The following is a 24,376-nucleotide window of genomic DNA, read 5'->3' on the forward strand; positions in this document are numbered from 1 at the left end:
ATACAATTTTTACCCGTCAGATTAGCAAAGATTACAAAAGACTGATAATAATATTAGCAAGGTTGAGGAAACAGGCATGCTCACTTACTGTTGGCGGACTTGGGAGGTGGCTCCTTACAAGGGGCCGCCGCACCTTCAGTGAGTTGAGGGTGATCTTAACTATCCTTTTATGTATTTTTCAAAATTTGCTTATAAGTAGATATCACTTTCATAATGAAAAAAAGTAAGAGAAAAATAAGAACATGGAGGAAAATGATAGGGATCAACGCTCTTAGAATATAAACTCTCGAAGATCAAGATCCCCATAAGGTTATTTGAGTACTCAAGTAAGATACAGTACTTTGAAACATACAAAGTTTCTATCAATTTAAGGCATCATTATCACCAAGGACTGTTTCTCTCCTGTTCTGTAACTTTAAGTTTTTGCATTATATACAAGGGTACTCAAGATGCACCATTTATTATTGAAGAAAGTTGGCAGTCAATAAATAGTTAAGTAAATGATAAAACAAGAAGTAAGTAATAGAATCATAATCTGTAACTCAGGGAACGGTTGGAAAGAATTAGCACTTGACAGCCCACACAGCATAATCTAATATCCTAAAGAAATGCGTTAAACAAATTCACAAAGTTGTGCTTGCTTTATTCACAACTATCTTGTTTCTAACAAAGCGAAAAATGCTGAAAGTCTTTAAGTTGACTGATAAAAATTAGTTAGGTGACTACACAAATGGATCTAGAAAATAAAGTGCAAAATTGGAAACATGTATGTCTGATTTTTTCACTGGGACAAAACATCATGGCAACAAGCTCACCCTTCCTATGCTCACTGAGCTTCAATATGAGCAAGAGGCTGAGACGTTTGCAGTGAAGGATACAAGCAGAAAATACACAAAGATGCTCCCAAGAATACACGCTGTTCTTCAGCGATTATTTCCCACAGTATCTTAAATTCTTGATCTTCCCTGGTTGCAATTATTACGCAATAAGAATAATTCCGCAAACACTCAGGTAAAAAGCCACTACCCCCAAAATTCCACAATGTACTAAAAGGCTAAGCTTCAAAAGATATGAGTACTCCTTGCTCAGATCATATCCAACCAACAGAAACCTTTAAAGTGCTGAGAATATTAACCGGTTTAATTAATGTTTACTTAGTTCCTTCTTCTGGCCAAAAAACTAGGGGCCTGCACACAGTAAATAAAAGACAAAAACTGTCATAACTGAGTCAGTGGAAAAGCATGTATTCAACACCTACTCTGTACAACACTGGAAGAGCTTATGCCTTAATGAATGTGACCAAGATAAAAAGAGAATGCTCATGTCTGATTAGCCATATTACTGCTAGGTACCTTTAGTCATCAGGAATTTAAGTAGAGATGCCAACAAGAGAACGCTCCTGACCTATACATTATTCAAAAGAAAGTGGGAGGACTGAAATTAGAGGATTAGGAGGTGAAACCAAATTGCTTTATAGCCAGAAGTGATAAAGGCAGCATGGGAATGATTCAGTGATGAGAGATTTTTTTCCTATTTGATCATGTTATTGCAACACTCATCTGCTATTCAGTAGTACCTTGGAAACTTGCATTTAATATATGGCTCCTCAAAGATTGGCATTCAGAAATTAAGTGTCTAAGATGCTAAGTGATATGATTTCATCATAATAGAATCATTAAGGCAAAGGTCACAAGCATGAGTGTAAAGCCTTACTTGAATCTAAGATTGCTATTAGATCCCTGGACTTTTAGAGCTGGTGCAGACCTCAGAGATCACCTATCAGACCCGTTCACATTTCAGGAAGAGTTCTAGGCATTATACTTAACACACATCATCTCATTAAACTCACTCATTTATCCAACAAATACGTGAGTGTCTATTTATGCACGAGGCTCTACTCTAGGTGCTAGAGATATAGGAAACAAAACAGACAAAGTCCCTGCCCTCATGATGGTTTTCTTCTTGTGGGGGAGACTGAGCAAGATAAATAAGTAAAATGATGGTATGTTAAATTGAGATAGTGCTAAGACAAGACAAAGCAGAGAAGGAGGCTATGAAATATCTTGAGAAGTTGGAAATTCTAGAAAGGGAAGTTTCACTTTACTTACTTTTGAGAAAAGAGCTAAAACATGTGAGAGTGCTGGCTATGCAGATGCACAGGGGATTACTATTCCAGGCAAAAGGAACAGCAACTGCCAAGACCCTGTATGGGGGCACGCTCGGCCCATCCAGGAACACCAAGAAGAAGAGAATTGCTGGAAGGGGAAGCAGAGTGAAGGCAGAGAGGCAAATGTTGGGCCAGATCCTGCAGGGCCTTGGAGATCATGCCCTTTTACTTTAAATGAAATGAAAAGCCTTTGGAGGGCTTGAGCAGAAGAGTGACATGATCAGATTTATGTCCTAACAGTCACCCACTGCTGGGTTGAAGACAGATTGAAGTGTGGCAAGGGTGGAAGCTCTAGCAATAAAGAGAACAGTAGCCGTGGTTGTGGGGAGAAGTTGCTGGATTCGGCATACTTTTTGAAGGTGAGCTGGCAGGATTTATTACTGGACCGAGTGTGGAGTGTGCAAGAAAGGAGAAAAAGAGGAGTCCAAGGTTCCAGCATGAGCAAGCGGAGGAATGGAGCCGCCCTTGACTGAGATGAGGGAGACCACAGGAGGCCGCATGTGAGATGCACATTGGACACCCGAACAAAGAATCAGGCAGGCAGGTAGGTACTCAGGACTCCTCAGGGTGGTTTTGAGCCTTGAGAATATGTGAGATCACCTAGCAAATGAGTATAGACAGAGAAGAGAAGTCCAAGGACGGAGCTCTGGGACACTCCAACATTAAGATCAAAAAGAAGAAGAGAAGCCAACAAGATGGACTGAGAAGGAGTGACAGTGAGGCAGAAGAAAGAACAGAGTATGTGTCCTGGGAGCCAAAGGAGGGCAGAGTGATCAAATGGTTCGAATGCCACTGTCAGGTCAAGACAGGCAAGGACTGAGATGCAGCCAGTGGATTCAGCAATGTTGGAGGTCACTGGAGATCTTGAAAAGGGCAGTTTCAGTGGAGGGTGAGAACATGATAGGAGTGAGTTCAAGACACAGGGAGAAGAGAAATTGGGGACAACATTCTTTCAAAGAGGTTTACTCTGAAGAGAAGGAGACAAGTGGGAAAGTAGCTGGAAAGGATCAGTAGATAGTGAGTCAGACTATCTGACTGGTGGCTTGACAGATCAAAACATACTCCCAGGTTAGAAAATTTTTATATAGTAAGAGTCAGTGAGTATGATCTCAGAGCTCCTATTCTTAACCTGCACTCCACAGTAAAGAGCCAAAAGCAAGACAATCACTTATCAATCTACTTACGGGAACAAGCCCCACCTACCAGCAAGCACAGCCAAAGTAAAGTTGTGGAATGCTTCAAGAGAACAAGCTATTAATCTTAATTTAAATTTTTCTATATACTATCTCTCATATCTAGAGCCTTGTCATGTTATTTTAAAGATTTTTTTTTTCCTTTTTCTCCCCAAAGCCCCCCCAGTACATAGTTGTATATTCTTCATTGTGGGTCCCTCTAGTTGTGGCATGTGGGACGCTGCCTCAGCGTGGTTTGATGAGCAGTGCCATATCCACGTCCAGGAATCGAACCAAGAAACACTGGGCCGCCTGCAGCGGAGCGCGCGAACTTAACCACTCGGCCACGGGGCCAGCCCCTTTGTCATGTTATTTTAATTGGAATTCTAAGAGGGAGAAAATGAGCGTCTTTACTACGAATGTTGCTGTCCACGTTCATTCTTGCTGGGAGGCCCAAACTTTTCACTGGGCCAGTATATTTGGTCATCTACTGCTTTGTGGCAAGTTTTGCAGACTTTTTATCGCATATTCTTCTTATTTTTAAAGTGAGCTCTGAACTAGAAGCCAAGAGTTCTGATCCTATTTCTGTCCTTAACAAGTTGAGTGACCAGGGGACCTGGCTTATTCTCTAAGGTGACCCTGTCCTCCTTTCCCCATGCAATAAGGGAACTAGGTAAGTTTATCGTGCTCTAAAACTATAGTATTCTATGGACTTATTTCATAATTCCTTATTCATTGGAATCAAGGACTGTGACCTTCTTTAAAGGCACAAAGTGCGTACGCAGTAGGCCCTCAATAAATGTCTTGTCCATTGATTGATATATGCAGCCTGGAATACAGTCCCTAACAAAATATGCTTTGTTGAGTATGCATTTTTCTTTTCATACCCAACATACCTTGATTTGATCATTCTGGGACGTTGAAAATAAAAAGCAATGTAGCCCTTATCACCACCTCTCCCTCCCCATCCACCGCATTCCTAACCAACCAGAAAGCATTATAACCCAGCAATTTAAAAGTTTAAAGACTTCCTAAAAGAGTCGATTTAAAAGCTTTGAGGAACAGAGGCCAGCGTCCGAAGGAATGAGGGGCCCATGTTGGGCAGCGCCCGGCTTCCTGTTCCACATGGATCACCCACTCCAGGAAGCCGCCGCCCCCGAGGGTCCCCGCACCCTCCTCCAGCCCAGACCGTCCCAGTGCCAGAGTCCAGGGTCCCACGTGAGGGCGGCGGGGGCCCAGCCAGTACCTGGCGGGTAATACCGGAGCAGGAGGCTCTTGAGCTTCATTTTCTCGCTGGTGGACCCCCAGCCAACAGGCTTCGTAGCCATGGAAACGGCCAAACAGCGGCGGGGCAAGCGTGCGCATGCGCGGACGCCTCTGCCGGCTCCCGGGGCGCGGAGTTCGCAGGGCGAGCTAGGGGTATGCCTTCTGCTGGGCGGGCGGCCAGGGGCGCACAGGCGCCGGTCCGGGACCCAGCAAGGAGCGAGCGGGAAGCGCGCCCAGCCCCCGCCGCCGCCCGCATCTGCCTCGGGGTTCCCATGGCCGGGCGGGGACTCCAGGGCGCGGCGCCAGAAAAGCGCTCCCGCGGCCCGAATCTGCACCCCTGGGTGCCAGGAGTGAGCAGGGACTAGGTCCCATCGTGTCCTCAGTAAGGGTGACCTCACAAGGGGCGGAGGCGCGGCCGGGGACCGCTGGCCTCGGCCATCACCTGGAGTGCGCCCAGGTTAGCCTCCTGGATTTCCAATATGGACAGATGGAAGAAAAATCCCTCTCCGGGTTACCAAGCCCGGCCCCTCCTCATGCCGTGTACCTGCCCCCACGAAAGAAAAATGACAACGTAATAGCCCACGTTTCCTGACGCTGTGTCATACACTCTGCTAAGTGCTTTATGCATCTGTGCTCGTAGAGTCCTAACGGAGGTATGAATTATGCACCATTTAATATCACCTCCATCTCCAGGACGAGACAACTGAGGAAGAGAGAAAGTGAAGAACTCCTCCCAGGTCGCAGCCTAATGAGTGGGGGCCGGAAGAGAAGGCAGATATGTCAGAAGCCTGTATTCCCGAAGCCCAACTCTGTGCTCTCAACCATGTGTTTAAGGCTGTCGAGGCCTTCTTTTGGCCTGTTCTATTTCTTGCCAGCATCCGTTCTTTGCCTGCCAAGCCTAGTTTCCAACAAGAAGACTGTGGACGGGTAGAGTCAGCTAGCCAGATTGTCAGTTTCCTTTAAGGAATTTGACCTAAGTCCCTAAGTCGGAATTTCCCAAACTGAAGCAATTCCTGTATCTTCACAACCGTGGGCCACATCTCTGTATTATCCCTGTACCTCCATATCTAAGAGTTTTCTTCAAGTTCTTACAATTTCTCTGAGTTGATTCACTTGTTTTACTTCACATTTTAAAATGTAATTTAAAAGGAAATTGTTAATAATGTAAATTAAAATTTTGTATGATTTTCAATGAAAAGCTGCAGATAACTGTAAAAATAAGTGTGATTTTTCAAAATGCTATTCAATTAGTCTATACTATTGCTTGGCAGACTGTGAACCAAACACCTTCTCTTTCTTTCTTTCTTTCTTTGTTTTAAGATGGAAAAATAAGCAACTATTTGTAATTTTCAAGGTGGGCTAGCGCCAGCTAAGTCTTTTGACTTCATGTACTGGGAAGGTTGGAGAGATCACTGAAATAGGAAACCCTTTGCTACTAAGTGGTACAATGAAACATAATACAAACAGGCAGCACATAAAAATCATCTCATTTCACCAGCAGTAAGCATCCCACCACTGGGAAACAGGGAACCAGATGAAATCTAAGATACCTTGTAGCTCAGACTTTCCCCTAATCATTAAGACTCTCAAAGGGTTTAAGTAGGGAGAGGCAAAGAGTTCATCTATAGAAACTAGTAGATTTTGTTCATCCTTATTATTGTTTATCCTCATGCCATTTAAGATGACACCTTTGGAAAAACAGTAACTTTACAGTGGAGAAATATAGTAGACGTTATTTAACCATGTAATCAAAGTTAACATCAGTAATATTGTTACCAACTGACATCCTACCTCCTGTTACGGTGCACTGAAAAGGACACAGCAATTGTCTGGAATTCCTGCCCACAGTGCACACCTTCCTCTAATCGTGAGAATATCGGAGCAACCCAAATTGATAAAATTGTACAAAATAACTGTCAAGGTCAAGAAAGAAAAAGATAGACTGAAAAACTTCCAGATTAACAGACACTAAAGAAATAAAACAACTAAATGCACTGAGTGATCCTGGATCCTGGACCAGGAAAAAAAAATAGCTATAAAGGACATATTGGGACAATTGGATGAAATGTGAATAAGCATTGTGGTTTAGATTGTATTATATTAATATTATGTCAATATTAAGTTTCCTGATTTTGATCATTGTACTATGGTTATGTAAGAGAATGTCCTTGTTCTTAGGAAAAACACACTGATTTATTTAGGGATAAAAAGATATAATATCTGTAATCAACTCAAATGGTTTTGAAAAAAAATATATATATAAGTATAAATATGTGTGCATATGTATTTGGATAGGTAGATTTATAAGAAATGATAAAGCCAATGAGAAAAATGTTGAATCTAGGCAAAGGGTTCCTTTGGAGGAATTGCTTGTACTTTTCGTGCAACTTCTCCATAAGTTTGAAATTATTACAAAATAAAAAGTGGTCTTTGTTTCCCACAGGCCAAGCCAGGCTTCAGAATTTTCCAGGATATAGAGGAAAGTCGCAGAGCTATTTGGCTCCACTTTTGTTTTGTTAAGAGGTCCCAAAGTTCAAGTTCACTCCTGTTGCACCCCAATTCCACCTTCGTCTTCCTCTAGTCCAAGAGGGCAGGCCATCATTGTTGCCTACCCTTCACCACTCTCTCCATTCCCAGGAGTTCCTGTCTTCTCTAAGTGGTTCTTTTCTTCCTGTTCCAGATGGAAGATCTCCCCTACTTCCTTAAAGCAAACTTTTAAAGGTTGTCCTTCACTTGTTAAAAAAGAATTCTATCTCTGCAGCTTCCGACATCTCTCCCTTGGCTCAGGGAGCTTAAGCGAAGTTCTCCACATAAGCGGTTAGACAACTTCCTAAGCACTCCATCCCCATCGTACCTGGAGCCCTCGTTACCAACTCTGGGGCACAGGCCCTTGGAGGTGAGGTCAAGTCTTCCCATGACCACGTGCCCACCAAAGGGAGCAGCCCTCACCTCTGTCTTTTCTTGCGAGTCATTTATCTGGATGTCAAGCCATTCCGTTTCCAAAGTTCTTCTCACAGTTTCTCCCAAAGCCCTAGGCCGTCTCTGCTCACAGGACTCCTAGTGTTCTGACTGACAGCCCGGAATCCTTGTCACAAGAACCCAGTACAAATCCCCCTCCCTCTTTCTAGGAAGGCAGTAGGGTTGTATGCAAATGAAGTGGTGATCCAAAGAGAAGCGAGAGAAGTGCATGAGTACAGCCAGACTTCACTGTTGGCCTTGGCTTGAGTTGAGGTCAAAACTGTGCTTAATTGACTTACTGTTTCCTCATTCCCAGAAGTTGCTGCACGAGTCTCTCAACCTGAGCAAATGACTGTTTCACTTTCAATCACCCCCAGTGCAGAGCTGGTAGTTACGAACAATGTATGGAAATCGAAAAGTCTGCAAAAACAGAACTACTACACTGCCCAGGTGATGGGTGCTCATCCCAGTGTGGGGCTGACTTGGTGTGACTTCCTCACAGCGCTACTGCGGAGATCTCCCTAAAAGGTTTATAATACTTGTAATCACTTCACAGCATTCAGTGTTGATTTGGCCATTAACTGACTAGATCAATAGTTGCCGTTCATAAGGATTTGTACATAGAAATGTAATATTTGACCCTGGATTTCTTCCCACTGATACCTGCCTTGAACAATCAGAAACTCAAAAATTGGCAGCATTAATTTTACTCCCCCAAACCAATTCAGTCTAGTGCATTGAAGCCACTCTGGGCTTCAGTTCTCAAAGTGTGGTCCCTGGACCAGCAGCAATGTCACCTGGGAAGTTGTTAGAAAGGAAAATTCTCGCCCCACCCCATCACCTACTGAATCAGAAAGGCTTGTGGTGAGACCTAACAGTCTGTGTCTGAACAAGTTTTCCTGGTGATTCTGATGAATGGTGAAGTTTAAAAACCACCGTGCTAGTGGGATAAGCTACATTGGCTTGGCTGGGGCAGAGTGAAATTGGGCCCTCTCCCCCTACAATCAGGCCTTTTGTATTCTGAACAGTCTTCCCTGACTGCCACGAACAGTAAGTGTTTGCTCAGCCACACCCGAGGATGTGAATTAGACTCAGAAATGAAGTGGGAAGAAATTGGAATTCTCTACATAATTGGGTTTCAGTTGCTCCAATGCCCTGGGAGAAACCAATGGACATCAGACTGCGGAGGGGTAAGAAGGTCCCTGAGAAGGAAGGTGGGGGTGGGGAGAACCCTGTAAGTGGGAGAGGTAGAGAAGGAGGGGGAGAAAGATGAAATGAGGGAGGCAGGAGTTAACCTAGGGGATCCAGATTCAGCACTGAGATGGGACAAGTGGGACAGGAGTAAAGGTTCCAGCTACCGCAGGGCTCGGTGGTTCCCGTCTGACCCAGCTCCTCCTGGAGAGAGCCGTGGCATCAAAGAGAGACTGCATCACTAGTCTTTGGGGCCCTCATTGAGAGCAATAGATAAAAAAGAGAGGTGTAGTTCCCTCCTGGAGAGAAAGGCAGAAAGAGGAGATCTGGAAGTTCAGAGCCTGGCACTAGAGGTCAGCTGTGCAGCCCTGTTAACAGTGGTCCCACCCCTGCAGGCTTCCGAGCAGAGGGGCTGTATCAGGACAGGGCACACAGATGATGTGTCTCTTTTTACCTTCTTCCCGTGTCTGCCTCCACATCCACCACAGAACTCAAAAATCATCTGATCTTACCTGGGATGGGAAAACCGGCAGGGCCTGGGACCACTATCATTTAATAAGTATCTATTGAGGACCCATGAGTGCCAGGCATGTTTCAGGTACAAGAGATCTAACTCTGAAAAAATATTTCAGGGAAATCATTCAAAGAAAGTATCAGACTTCAGGTGCATTTGAAACTATTGCATTTACCGAGAGGGGACACGTCTCCAGATGTGACCACATTAACGTGGCCAGCTGGGTTACTGCTGGGACAATAGCTCTGCCACTTGTAATTTCTTGGAGCAGAATGCCCACTTGAACCCCGACTCTACATCTCCCAGCCACGTGTTCTTGGCCAAGATCCCCAATCCCTATGGCTTCAGTGTCCTCATCAGAAAGATAGGAATGATGGCAGTATCTGATTAATAGAGTGGTTGTCACTGAGTCTGGCTTATTCAGAAGCACTCTGTAGGTATCAAGGTGATGATAACAATAAGCATTTATTATCCTAATGTTATTTGTTTGAAATTGGGGGGAAAGGTGTGTGCATATTGTTCTCATTTAAATTGATAATCTTGGTCAACAATTACGCTGATAATCACTTACACGCCATTTGCAGTCCTTTGTGTGATACTTGACAACAGGTGTGCCTTACTAATTATGTTGATTAGTATTAGTATAATTAGTACAAATATTAAAACTAGTATATATTCCTTAAGACATAACTACTTTCTCTGTGGATCTGTCTTCTTAAGGAAATGGCCTGTAAGGATTTAGAAGGAGGAGAGGGTTCTATCTCTTAACAGGTCTAGAGTTAGCCCAAAGAAGAAGAATACAGGTGTAAAAGGACTTGAGAATGTCCAGAAAGTGAACGAGGGGATCTGGAATGGGCATGACGCTACCTTATGTGCCTGGCACACAGTGGATCCCCCAACAATGCTTGATCCTTGGGAATTTGTTCATATCCATTTGGAGAAAGAGGTAACTGATTATGTGCAGGTAAAGGGCAGGGCCAAGAGAGCTGGATACATGCAGGCAGGTTTCAGCTCAACATAAAGAACTTTGTGCCATTTTTCCAGTCATGGACTAGGCTGTCTCAAAAAGTACTGAGAATTTCCCAGCTTGGGAAGTGTTCTAGCTGAAGCCGTTTGACCAGCTGCCAGGATTATTGTAGAATACGATGCTCACTTGGCAGAGAGACAGGACTAGATAAGAGGTCTAATTTCCCTTTTGATTCCGCAATTCCATGATTTTGTGCTGTCAGTGTGTTTTCACAAGGGAAGAAATGTGGAAAGATGAACAGCAGTGAATTGCCAGTAGGAAGATAGAAGTTCCGATCCTAGCCTTCTCATCAATGGCCTTTAAGCAAGTCATTTGTCCTTCCAACTCTCGGTTACTCGTGTGCAAATTCCATTCTTTCATTCCATTCAGCTCTAGCATACCTCAACTTGCTTATTCATGCTCCAGGCTTTTATTCTTGGCATTCCTTCCACGTGATAAGCCTCCCACTTCATCTTTTCTGAAGTCTTACCAGGCTAGAATCACCTTCTCCACATGTTCAATTCAATTTAATAGATGATATGTGGTGGGTGTGAGTTTCACATCACAGACTCTGAAATATCCTACCAGGCCATTCCTGCCTCATTCCCCCATTTAGAAGTCTGCATCTGGCCACTTTCAGGTAAATTCATGTGAACCCAGTGATTCCTCAGTCATTCATGTTTAAAACATCATTACATGCAGAGCTGATATTTGTTTTTTCTTCCTCCAGTAAAGTTTATTCTAACTCCTGGGGATCTTACACAGTAGCCACTGATCATGGATTGATGGAGAAAAGGCCTAAAATTCTTAGTTTTGCTTCTCCTTGGTTCCACGTTCCTACTTGCATTTACAACCCCTGCCCTCCTCCTCAGGGTGCTCCCTGCCACCTTGATGCAGCCAGTTGCCAAGATATAACCATGTCCTGCTACGGATCTCAGCAGGACAGTCTACTGCACGTCACTTCTGTGTTTCCTTCTCTAGGCCAGGGGACCCCAGAAGGACCTCTAGCTCTTTGTTAACTTCCGTGCCCGACCAGGGGGTCCTGTGAACTTTCAAATATCTAAACTCACCCATTTAACCAAGAGAAACTATGGGGCTCTTTCCAGTCTGCATCGGGTTGCCAGTTCTCAATTACCCCCTTTTCTGTGATGATAAAACCTTCTTTGTGAGGCTTGTTGGATTCCAGTATCCTCTCAGAGAATCTTGGTATCATTCTTCTTTCTTCTCAGATCCAAAAACGCCAAAGAACTTCTCTCCTGCCCTCTCACATCTAACTATAATGAATTGTCTCTCTCCTTCCTCCCGCTACCCAAATGGAAGGGTCATTTTCTAAATACGCTGGTGGTAGTGGTGCTGGTGGTAAGGGATTGGTTTGGAAACAATTCACAGGTGCTGTCTTCCTGCCTGAGAAAAGAACTCCTGCTGGAATTCTGAATTATGGACAAGCAGGTAAACGCATCCAGCAGCGCTTTATATAGGGCCACCATTAGGCTTTGGGCAAATTATAACAAGTTGTCACTTCTGAGTTGGAGGATTATGGACCAGTGTCCCTTCACCCCGCTAGGGCCTCCAAGGCCAGGCTCACCGAGGGCACTCCCACAGCTGGCTGACTCAAGCTGAGCATGGGCCAGCTTTCACCCCGCTCATCCTCCTTGGCAAGGCTTCATGAGCTGCCCAGACTGCAGAAGCAGCCCGGGGCCACCACAGTCCTCCACAGTCTCCAGAAGTGCCCCGGGGGTGTTGATTCTTACAACTCTGCTCACACAAAAGCCTTTACCCCTCCAAACTTCCCTGTTTGGCTCATACTGCACTGTGGTGCATTTGCTTGCAAGTTGCTCCTCAATGCAGAAGAAGTGGGGGAAAGATGGTGTAACACAGGATTAGGTTAGACTTGCCCAGAGTCAGACTTCTGAGGCTGTTGATGACTAGGTCCTCTTTAGGGAGGCATCGCGGCCTAGAAAGGACACAAATATGAGTTAGAGGAGTTTGAAGTTTGAATACCAGTTCTGCCACTTGCTAGCAGAGTCACTTTTAGAACCACAGTTTCTGCCACTCACAATGGGGGTAATGATAGAATCTGCCTCATGGGATTCTTGTACACACTGAAGGATATAAATATATACAGTACATGGTATACGCCTTTAAATTCCCAGGCGCCTAAAATATTTTGTCTTTAAACATTATTTTACTGCAATTATCTGCCTCTATAACTGAATTACTTGACTCTGGAATACATAGAAGTGCCTAATATGTCTAATCATCTCTTCAAAATAACACTTTAAGGGATTTTTACAACCCAGTTGTGGTTATTTGGCTGCTGAATAATCTTTTGGCAGTAGGGGGCAGCAGTGTACACATGTTATACATGAGCAGTAACACTCATTTCCTCCTAAAACCCCAGGAGACAAAGGAGACAAACGTCAGCACAGATACACCCCTTCCTTCTGGCTTCCTGAAACCTATCCTTGAAGGTCATTGCCTGGATATACCACAACAGTAAAAGACAAATTCTTGTTTCTTTTATCTTTTTGTAACTTTGTACTTATTTGTTGAGGTTTTGTCATTTGAAGGTGCCCCTCTTTTTGCTTCAAAAGAACATTTAAGTTTGATGAGCTAAATTGATTTGTTGTTTTCTATTGCCTTTAACTTTCTTTACATGTTACTATGATAGTCTTAGCCACAATTTAATATATGTGAGACAAAAAAATTTCAATTTTTGAATATATAACAAAATAGTAATAATTGTAGGTGATGGAGCCATAAAAAATCAAAATGTTATCGTTTGAATAACCCTGCTAATGACGCGTGAATATGCTAGCAATGGTAACAATAATAATAATTAACATCTACTGGGTGCTTACTTGGTACCAAGTACTGGGTTAAGTGTATTACACAAATTATTACCTGACTTAATCTTCACAAAACCTCTCTGGGGGCTGGCCCTGTGGCCAAGTGATTAAGTTCACATGCTTTGCTTTGGTGGTCAGTGGTTTTAAGGTTTGGATCCTGGGCGCAGACATGGCACTGCTCATCAGGCCATGCTGAGGCGGCAACCCACATAGCACAACCAGAAGGACCTGCAACTAGAATATACAGCTGTGTGTTGGGGGTCTCTGGGGAGAAGAAGAAGTAAAAAAAAGAGGAAGATTGGCAAGAGATGTTAGCTCAGGGCCAATCTTTAAAAAAAAGAAAAACCTTCTATGAAGTAAGGACCATTGCCCCCATTTTACAGATGAGAAACTGAGGCTCTGAGAGGATAAGCGCTTGGAGCTTCCTTCTCCCCGTGTATGCACTCTTGTTGTAGTTCTTTTATTTAACCAATTTTTTTGCTTGCCTTTTGGTCTAAGTTTTTTATTTAAGAGAAAAACCTAAAATTTCTGTTGTCCCCTATCTCTCCTTCAAGGAACATAGCTCTTTCACCATGAATGAAGGACTGCTATAATGATACTTCCCTGAGATGAGTCTGTGCCAACTGCAGAGCCACAGTCCCCACAGGACTCACTGACGTCTAACAAACGCCAAGACGATGACAGCTTGGCTCTCTCTCAGCCAGGATTTTGACTTCATATTTGTCTATTGAACTGAATGTATGGTTGTTTAAAAGTAATATTTTAAAACAGAAAAAGGAAAAAGTCAAACTACCCTTATTTTGTTTCGTTTTCCTTGGGAATAGAAACAAAAATACTTTAAAAAATAAAAACTTCTGAGACTTATGGTGCTATTACTATTGTTGTCGTTGCTATTGTTAGCCTTTCTCCCAGGGCTTAAATTCCCTGGACTGCCCAGCATCTTGGAGAAGCAATATTCGGGGGGAATTATGGGAAGATGGAGCTGAGCGTGTCTCAGATGCTCCACCATAAATGGAGTTCTGAATATTTTCTTCCTCCCGTCTCTTTCCTGGACCCCGTTGGCACTCCATTCCTTTTCAAAGCTTCTTTGGCTTTCTCCTGCCTTTCTGATCTATTTCGCTCTTTCTCCTGTTTCAGTCCCACATTGCCATCTCCGACTCCACCTGTGTAACAGCATCCCTTTCCCAAGCCGGCTCTTCTTCAGAGATTGCCGAGACTTCCCTTTCTCTTTTTCCTCATATTTAATCTGCTGATAAGTCCTTCTATTTCCAAAACTCTTACGTGGCCACTTTTGCAGATCTAGCAGTTTGACTTTCTCAGCAATGTTTCATCCCTCTGGGAAGTAGCCTAGCACTTGCTAGAGACTGCAGACATCCTCTCAGCCCAGGTTCCACGTGGGGCCTGACTCCCACCAAACAGGTGATGTCCATGCCTTCTGGAAGCGGAAGCAATGTCAGGAGGCAGTCTGTGCTGCTGCTGGCAAGCTCAGTCACTCAGTCTTGGAAACAGTGTAGTTTTGCTACAGCAGGTGTGACAGTTTTCCGTATCTGGTCTCTAGCTTCAAGCAGAGTGCAGGCCTTCCAGAATGCCTGCAATATTGTGCTCCCTTAACACATCAGCTGTGTGCTGGTGTCCTGACTCTCTACTCCTCGATCACGGCAGAGCTGGCCATAAACTTGGCTGCCCAGCTCTGCAGTGTTGTTTCGGTAGTCCTAACCCTGGAATTTCTGCCCAGAATGTATTCTTCTGGCCCGCCAATGACTTGGAAAACTTCCTATTCCCTGTTTTAATCACTTTAGTTCAAAATAGAGTCCTGCTTAATCATTCATTGTTAAGAGAAGCAATTAGAGGCAACAAACTCTCAAAGATAAGAGTCTGGGAGTGGCTATCTGGCAGGTTTGGGTCAGTGACCATTACAGAATGAGATACTGAGAGTTGATAGCATACAAGGAATTTGATCATCTCACCAGCCCACAGGAGATGATGCTGGTTCACTAGGCAATGACACCATGGTGATAAGATGGAGTGAGCAAGAACTAGCAGGATACCCGAGAAGGACCCACGGATGTAAATGGTTCAAAGATAAATTCCGTTAAATGCAAGGATCTGCCACCTTACAGGCATTTCTTGGAGACTAGAATTCTCAAGCTTGTTGGGATGTTTGCTTCAAAGAGAAAAATAAGATGCTGCACTCTGCACCCCGTCCAATTAAGAAGCAAAAAACTTGGTGGGAATGTTAGGACACTTTAAGTTCAAAGTCTCAACTCATTTACTGAGTAAGCTCTAAGGTAGCTGACTTTGAGTGGGAGTGAGCTTGAGGAGGGTTCTCAATTCATCCAGGCCACAGTAGTCACAGCTCTACCACTTGGCTCCTTATGAGTCAAAGGATGCTCAGGATGATGTGTAGAGCCTACGAGGAGGCTTGAAAGAAGAATCAAAGCTCAGACTCCTGGTTTTTGAAGCAATCCATACCCTCTTCTTTAAGTGAATCTTCCTTGAAAAATAGCTCTTAGCTTGCTATAGAGCCATGGCAGAGACTAAACACCTGACCTAAGAACCAATTGACCTTGTAAATGGAGGTGCCCTTCCTGAACTTGGGGTTGTCTGGCTCATCAAGCTATACAGTCAGCTGTAAACAGCAGCACACTACCAACAGGAGGGTGCAGCACTTATGGGATCCAGCTGGAGCAGACCCTGAAGGCACAAATAAGTTGTATGATCTAAGCTTATACCCGCAGTGTGCCTACCCTGACATCTTTTCCTCTGCCCGGACTTATGGCCAAGTTGGGAGCTCCTACCAGTGGACTGAGGAAGAAAAAAATTCAAACATAATTTAAATGTGGCTTTACAAGCTGGAAGTGGACTGCTGCAAAGTTACTGTCCCAGTCAAGGCTGGCCCTCAAGGACAGTGGAGAATGGAAAACCATGTTCAGTATGAAACTTGGAACAGCCCATCTCAAAATCTGCTTTGCATGGAGTGGGAGAGATAGCCTGGTGTATAAGCAATTGCTATACTTCGGACAAATGTTCAGAGAATTGGAACAAAAAAACCTGGAATTTCGTGGCAAACAAATCTAGAGAAGAGGAAGGTAGAGGGGCATCTCAGAATGGGGCCAGATAGTGAGAATATTTATGTCTCATATGAAAGCTTAACAAAGACCCCGACTGGAATGAAGGTTCTCAGCCAACAAGAGAAACAAGTAAACCCACACTGGAGCTGTCAGTCAGCCTCTCCCAACCAATCCACTTTTTGCTCCATGAGCTCATGAATAAAGTGGCTATAGAGGCAGGAATAAAGATAAGGGATGGCCCAAAGAGGATTTCTTCTCTCCAAAGCTCGCCCATGTGTTGGCACTGGGCTGACCTGCCTACTGCCACTGCTAAGTATCCAAATAACCTGCAGCAGCAACCAATGTCAAATCCCATTCTTGTACCATACCCTGAGTACCAGTCTCATGCCACCAAAGGGTTGATTATATTGGAACTGCACCATCATGGAGGGAACAGAAAATTGCCCTCAGTGGAAAAGACGCTTAAGCTAGATAAGAATTTTCCTTCTCTGTCTACCAGGCTCCCACTTGCAACACAATCTTCCTATTCATTGCTATAGGCTGAATATGTACCCTCCCAAGAATTCATATGTTGAAATCTTAATGCCCAAAGTGATGGCGTTAGGAAGTGGTGCTCACCCTCATGAATGGGATTAATGCCTTCATAAAAGAGATCTAAGGGAGAGCTCCTTTCCCCTTTCCTCATGTGAGGACACAGGGAGAAGTCTATGACCAGGAAGAGGGCCCTCACCTGACCATGCTGGAACCCTTTTCTCAGACTTCCAGTCTCTAGAATTCTGAGAAATAAATTTTTATTCTTTATAAGCCACCCAGTCTGTGGTATTTTGTTATGGCAGCCCAAACAGACTAAGATATGCATAATCACGATATCCAAATAACGTTGCAGAAGCAACAGGGACTCATGTTTATGCACAAGAATTAAGGCAGTCAAAGGTTTCCCTGCTTTTACTACAGCCTCACCACCTGGAAGCAACCAGCCCACAGAGCACTCCGTTCCAGGGCCAGGTGGAGAGCAATACTTGGTTAGATTGGGTGTGTTGTTCCTAACGCGGTTATTTGCTCTGCACCAACAACCATGTTGGGTGCTGATTCTCCCATAGTCGGAATACACTGTTCTGGGATCCAAAGGCTGGAAGTGAGAGTGGCAGCTCTTAACACTCCCCCTAATAATTCACTCACAAAAGTTCGATTATCATTTTTTTCAACCCTGGTTCTGTTGGTTTAGAAGTCTGAGATCCCAAGGACAAAATTATTCCACCATTAGACACAACCATGTTCCCACAGCTAAGAACTGCCCTTTGGCCATTTCAGGTTCCTGGTGTCCCTGAATAAACAGGTAAAAAAAAAAAAGAGGGGTTACCACATGGACTGGGAAGATTAAATTGGTTATCAAGGGGAAATAGAGTTCCTGTTAAATTATGCAATCAGCAGGAGACTGTTCCTCAAACCAAGAAATCCTGTGGGGTGGCCCCATATCACGCATGTCAGGTGGTAGAAGCCAATGGAAAACTGTGAGAACCAATATAACAGGACCTTCCCAAGATTCATGCCCTTCAGGAATGAAGGTTTCAGTTACCCCTGAATAAAGAAGACTAAGCTGCTGAAGGCAAAAGGAACATAGAATTAGCGATGGAGCCAGTAAGACGTAAACAATAAATACCAAGTAAACCCTAATGATCAGTTGCAGAAACAAACATTCTTGTAACTAACATGTTCCTTCTCTCCTTACTGTCCCATTTTTTTTCTTCTCTTTCCCTTTTGCCTACTATTCTTCTGTTTTAAGGCTTGATGGTGGACGTTAACTTTACAGTGTTGTCCATAGATTATAGTATAACAATACAGAGCTGTGATTAAACAAAAGGAGGAAAGACCTAACAACACAAAAGGGCCTTGAGGGCATTATGCTAAGTGAAATAAGTCAGACAGAGAAAGACAAATACTACATGATCTCACTTATATGTGGAATCTAAAAAAACAACCAAACTCGTAGATGTTACAGAGAATAAATTGGTGGTTTCCAGAGGTGGAAGATTGTGGGCGTGAGTGAAATGGGTGAAGGTGATCAAAAGGTACAAACTTCCAGTTATAAAATGAATAAGTCCTGGTGATATAATGTACAGCTTGGTGAAAAAGAAAAAGAAAAAAGAGAAAAGGCCAGCACCCAGCAACTGATGACATTTTGGGTCTCTGCTTTGGAGGAAAAGTTAAATGTATTTTGCACGAGGGATGGTTTCATTACAATAATAAGAGCATTTTTTGTTGCTGTTGTTGTGGTTTGAAAGTTTAAGTGTTAGGAGAAGGGTATTCATGGGTGTCAGTAACCAAAGTTGCGGTCTGTGGGAAGAATTGGATATCCAGTCCATTCCAACCCCGTTGTATCGTATTGGGCCTTCCTGCAAGCTAGGGGCTGAGAAACCAAAGACTACATTTCCCAGACATTCTTCTATGTCAGATTTCCCACATGACCTTGCCACCTCAGGCTTCTCTAAAACAGAATGTGGGAAGAAGTGTTTAAACTCCCATTTGGGCTATGTTCTCAGCTGCAATAGAAAATTCAGGAGTGTTAGAGTCAGAAAGATGGGAGTTTGAATCCCTACTCTGCTACCAAATCCTATGAGGATGTGGGCAATTTCCTGACCTTCCCAGAGCAGCGCCTCAGCATCCCGTGTGCATAATGATAAGCCCTCCCTGGAAGAATGATGAGAAACAAGTGAGGTCATGAGTGTAAACCACCTGGTATAGTACCTGGCACACAAATGTTGGTTCCTCATCCCTTAACAATTGACAGATCTGTGTGGCAGTTTGGCAACTGGTCATACCTTTTCCAGAAAAATAATGAGTGAAAAAAAAGCAACATTGCGGGAACAATAAGAAAAGAATTATGATATTATCCGACAGGGCATGAAGCCAGGGGAAATAACACTCCAGCTGGCATCGGTTTTCTTTTCAGAGGTAGAACATTATGGGAGCAAAAGCCCCCTTTAGAATTCATGGTCTATATCCCATTAAAGCTTCTGGACTACATCATTGTTTAACCAGATGGGTTAGTTAAGTAGTTCACAGGTGGTAGAACTGCGCTTTTGTGCAGGCCCCTACCTCCTGATTTATTTCCCTCTTGGAGCAGGAAGTGCTATTAAATGCATGGCAGTTTTCTAGAGGGATCTTTTTAAAGTAAATCCCAAGTTAAAAGTTCCCAAAATATCTTGTTATATGCTCTCACTTTCATGTTGAAGCAGAACTATTTGAGATGCTTGTTCTCAAAATTCATCCATGACTTTAACCTCCAGAGGTGAGAAGAATAGAAATCCAAACCGTGTTTCTTCACAATGGAAACCACCACTTTTAAAACAATAAAGTGAAGTTAGCTTTCAGGGCTGGCTGTCATGCTGAAGCCATTGTTCTTTTTTTTTTTTCCTTGAAGCATTTATTTTATTTTTTGTTTTAATTGCAGTAACGTTGGATTGTAACATTATATAGCTTTCAGATGTACATGGTAATATATTTTGAATTCTGTGTAGATTACATCGTGTTCACCACCCAAAAACTAATTACAGTCCATCCCCTCACATGTGAGCCTAATCATCCCTTTTGCTCTCCCCTACCCTTCCCCTGTGGTAACCACCAATCCAATCTCCGTTGCCAAGTGTTTGGTTGTTGTTATTTTTATCTTCTACTTATGAGTGAGATCATACGGTATTTGACTTTCTCCCTCTGACTTATTTCATTCAACGTAATACCCTCAAGGACCATCCATGTTGTCACAAATGACTGGATTCCATCACTTCTTATGGCTGAGTAGTATTCCATTGTGTATATATACCACATCTTCTTTATCCATTCGTCCCTTGATGGGCACCTGGGTGGTTTCCAAGTCTTGGCTATTGTGTATAATGCTGCAATGAACATAGGGGTGCAGGTATCTTTATGCCTTTGTGTTTTCAAGTTCTTTGGATAAATACCCGGCAATGGGACAGCTGGATCATATGGTAGATCTATCTTTAATTTTATGAGACTACTCCATACTGCTTTCCATAGTGGCTGCACCAGTTTGCGCTCCCACCAGCAGTGTACGAGGATACCCTTCTCTCCACATCCTCCCCAACACTTGTTGTTTCCTGTCTTGTTAATTATATCCACTCTGACCAGAGTGAGGTGATACCTCATTGTAGTTTTGATTTGCATTTCCCTGATAGCTAATGATGTTGAGCATCTTTTCATATGCCTGTTGGCCATCTGTATATCTTCTTTGGAGAAATCTCTGTTCAGATCTTTTGCCCATTTTTTAATTGGGTTGTTGGGTTTTTTTTGTTGAGATGTATGAGTTCTTTGTATATTTTGGATATTAAACCCTTATATGTTATATGGTTTGCAAATATCTTCTCCCAATTGCTCGGTTGTCTTTTCATCTTGTTGATGGTTTCTTTTGCTGTGTAGGAGCTTTTTAGTTTGATGTAGTCCCATTTGTTCATTTTTATTTTGTTTCCCTTGGCCAGTCAGACATGGTACTTGAAAATATGCTGCCAAGACAGATATCAAAGAGCATACTGCCTATGTTTTCTCCTAGAAGTTTCATGGTTTCACATCTTACATTCAAGTCTTTAATCCATTTTGAGTTGATTTTTGTGCATGGTGTAAGAGAATGGTCTACTTTCATTCTTTTGCATGTGGCTGTCCAGTTTTCCCAACACCATTTATTGAGGAGACTCTCCTTTCTCCATTGTATGCTCTTGACTCCGTTGTTGAATATTAGCTGTCCATAAATGTGTGGGTTTACTTCTGGGCTCTCGATTCTGTTCCATTGATCCATGTGTCTGTTTTTGTGCCAGTACCATGTTGTTTTGGTTACTATGGATTTGTAGTATATTTTGAAATCAGGGAGTGTGATACCTCCAGCTTTGTTCTTTTTTCTCAAGAATCCTTTGGCTATTCAGGGTCTTTTGTTGTTCCATGTAAGTTTTAGGATTCTTTGTTCTATTTCTGTGAAAAATGTTGTTGGAAATTTGATAGGGATTGTGTTGAATCTATAGATTGCTTTAGGAAGTATGGACATTTTAATGATGTTAATTCTTCCAATCCAAGAGCAAGGAATATCGTTCCATTTCTTTGTGTCTTCTTTGATTTCTTTCCACAATGTTTTATAGTTTTCAGTGCACAGATCTTTCACCTCTTCGGTCCAGTTTATTCCTAGGTATTTTATTCTTTTTGTTGCAATTGTAAATGGATTGAATTCTTAATTTCTCTTTCTGCTATGAAGCTATTGTTCTTGAAATGTCTAGTACCTGACAACGCAGAGCAGAATAAGAAAGCTATTCATTATCAAGTAACATAATATGCAATGAGAGATGAATTTTCAGGTATAAACTACTCAGTACTTCCCATGCCAAAGGTCGAGTAAGGAAGTCACCTTTGAGAACTGATTTAGAAGACAGAAGGAAACTATTTTCTCTTTTATTAAAATATTTCATGAGTCTGGTGATAGTCACGTGTGACACAAATATTTGCAGACAGTATTCATTTGATTCTTCTAATGTAACTGGGAATATAAAAACAATGAACAGACATTTAGCATACATCTACATCAGTATAGTACTTAGGTATTTTTTAATAAATGAATTAATTGCACACATTGATTAAGGGGCAATAGGAAGGAGGTAAAGGAAAATATAAGAGATAAAAGAGAGAAAAAAATAACTGAGGCAGATGGTTAAAGAAGAAAAAAAAGGAGGCGTTAAATGGAGACAAAGAGAGAGAAAAACATAGGGCATATGAACAAAGGGAGAAAGAAAGAAAGAAAAAGAGGTTAACTGGGCAATATAATAGGAAACAGTGCTAAATAATGTGAACCCGAATTCCAGGTCCTGGGAGCAAGTGATTATAATGTAGGAGTGAAGCTGTTTATTTCTCTTTCCTCTCTACTTGCCAAGTCTATATGTTCACCACTGTATCCCTTATGCCTGGCCCAAGGACAATAAACCCTTGTTCGATAATTGAATGAGGATGAGGAATCATCACAGAACTACAGAAGGTCAGGTGCAAAGACCTTGAAAGGTACCCCACTCCATAGTCATTGTTCAGCTTATCTTGGTTCTTTCCACGAATAAAGAATACACTTCTCAAGGCAGTTATGGTTGGCTTTCTCCCAATAGGCTAAATCCTCAGCCTGTAGCCATCACCAGTTCATCCTTTTAGACCGGACCCAGCAAATCTAATCTGTCTTCTACAGGACAGGCCAACCAAAGTCGGCCATACGTGTCCTTCAAGACCACCTTGAGACTTCTCTGGTTCCTCACCCTACAGTGGCCAGTCCCCTCTGCATTAAGACCCTCTCCCCTGAAAACCTCTCCCTCTTCTTCTCTTCTCCTTTTCAAAGTAAGACTCACTCTCCTGGTGTGGTCTGAAGAACACAAAGAAAAGGGACCATTACCTCCCTCACTCTACAGACCACAAGTCTAATGTTTTACCTTCCATTCAAAAGAGTTTTTAGGGGGCAGCCACGTGGTAATGGCAAGAACTCACCACTGAGCGGCAGTTCACAGTTTTCATGCCTCACACTAAAAAACAGTTTCCTTTCCTTCTCTGGGTACGAAGCTCCGGGAAATTGTTGAAACACGATAGGAACATTCATCTTTGGCCAAGTGTCAGCTCCCTCCTCTTGCCAATTCGCATTCCCAGTAGGGATGTTCCCAATTGTCCTTTTCCTTCAGCATCTGCCATTAGGAACGGTCTCCCTGGACTCACGCTTATTACCAGCCTGTTGCAAGGCTCTACATTAGCTGCCCTCCTTAACCATCTTCCTCCAAACCCCGTTCCCTGCCAAACTCTTCCTCCTGCATAGCATCCTGGTAGCGAGGGCCAGTGCTGAGCCAGGCTGCACCATGACTCAACTGCATGAATCTAGGCAACTGAATTAACCTCTCTTCTCTCTCCTGTAAAATAAGGATAATAATAGTTCCAACCTCCTGGTGGTCTTGTGAGATATAGCAATACACATGAACCCCTAGAACAGGACACTTCCTGAGTGCCTGGGAAGCGTTAGCTACTGTTACAACAGTTACTCTGGCTCTGCCTCCTAAGAAAGCCCACGTGATTTACAAAGTCACGTTAAGGAATGGCTGGCCACTGGCTCTAAAGTGTCATGTGCAGGATTCCTTAATATTAGGCTCCTGAAGCGGTATGCAGAATTATGTGGATACAAGCATTTTTTTCCCCCTGTGATTCTCAAAACTGGCTGCACACTGGAATCAGCTTTTAAAAACTGCTGATGCCCAGGCTCTGCCCTCCAGTAGATATTCTGATACAAGTAATCTGGAATGAGGCCCAGACATTGCTCCCCAAAGAAGTATAACGGACATCCATGAGTGAGAACCACTGACGTACAGCAAGTTTCTTAACTGGGGCGGGGGGGGTGGGGGGGGTGGGGGGGTGGGACATCAGATCCCTCATATGGTTTAATAGAAGAAAAATCAACAGCAAATGCCCAGCCATCCCTCCCAGAAACTCTGACCCCGTAGGACCTGAACTGGACAGTGTACCTATACATTTCTAACGCTATACAGGTGATTCCTATGTGCTTTGGAAAGTAAATTTTCATCACCTTCCCAAAGGTGATGAAGAAAGGTTGGCTCCCAAACTGTACTCTGAGATGTGCTGTCTGTTGGGAATGACGTTTTCCCCAGCACAGACTTCTCTCATGGAGACCCAGATGCTCACGCTCACCTACCCAGGGCCAGCCCTGGTGGAAGTGGCTACCAGGAAGGAAGGGAAACTTGGGGTCTCCGGGTCTTTCCCTCCATATCGGGCAAATCACCAACTAGAACAATTTTCATCAATGAGAATGAGAAAAGCAGAAGAAATGGCTGGAACCATAAGATCCCTTCTCTATCCTTATCCAGAATATTTTAGATTAAGTGAAATAGCCTTAAGAAAGTTGTGTCTATTTCTGTCAACATATTCATGTGAGAACAGATTTTCAACAATAACTGATAAACATTAAATCCAAGAAGAAGTAGGATGTTGTCGCTTCATTTCACGCCACGCCAAATATAGATGTGCAAATTGACAAGCTTGTATAAAAGAAAAAGATACACTCAAAGTAAAATAAAAATAAACTGTTACTTATTTTTATCAAACTAAATTATTTATATATATATTATCTTTAAAAAAAAAAAGATATCAACATAAC

The 24,376-nt window shown here is 43.0% G+C and overlaps 1 protein-coding gene and 1 long non-coding RNA gene across 10 annotated transcripts in view; one reads left to right on the forward strand and one right to left on the reverse strand.

Annotated features, from left to right (window-relative positions):
• Positions 1–4,946, reverse strand: part of DAW1 (dynein assembly factor with WD repeats 1) — a 42,734-nt gene extending 37,788 nt beyond the window's left edge. For 4 of the 9 annotated variants that reach the window (XM_070489548.1, XM_070489545.1, XM_014835981.3 and 1 more), the window contains exon 1: positions 4,586–4,724. In XM_070489548.1, the coding sequence (XP_070345649.1) occupies positions 4,586–4,667 (82 nt within the window). In that variant the 5' untranslated portion in view covers positions 4,668–4,724. Of the gene's footprint in view, positions 1–4,585 lie in introns of all 9 variants that reach the window. The other 5 variants (XM_044751510.2, XM_070489546.1, XM_070489547.1 and 2 more) reach the window with 4 other exon arrangements.
• A 6,716-nt stretch (positions 4,947–11,662) lies between these two features.
• LOC123278404 (uncharacterized) lies at positions 11,663–13,976 on the forward strand. Its single transcript, XR_006515764.2, has 3 exons — positions 11,663–11,723; positions 12,676–12,770; positions 13,678–13,976. It is a non-coding gene; the product is annotated as an uncharacterized lncRNA (long non-coding RNA).
• Positions 13,977–24,376: the final 10,400 nt, after the last annotated feature.

Source organism: Equus asinus, chromosome 19 (genome assembly GCF_041296235.1).
Source record: "Equus asinus isolate D_3611 breed Donkey chromosome 19, EquAss-T2T_v2, whole genome shotgun sequence".
Taxonomy (NCBI): domain Eukaryota; kingdom Metazoa; phylum Chordata; class Mammalia; order Perissodactyla; family Equidae; genus Equus; species Equus asinus.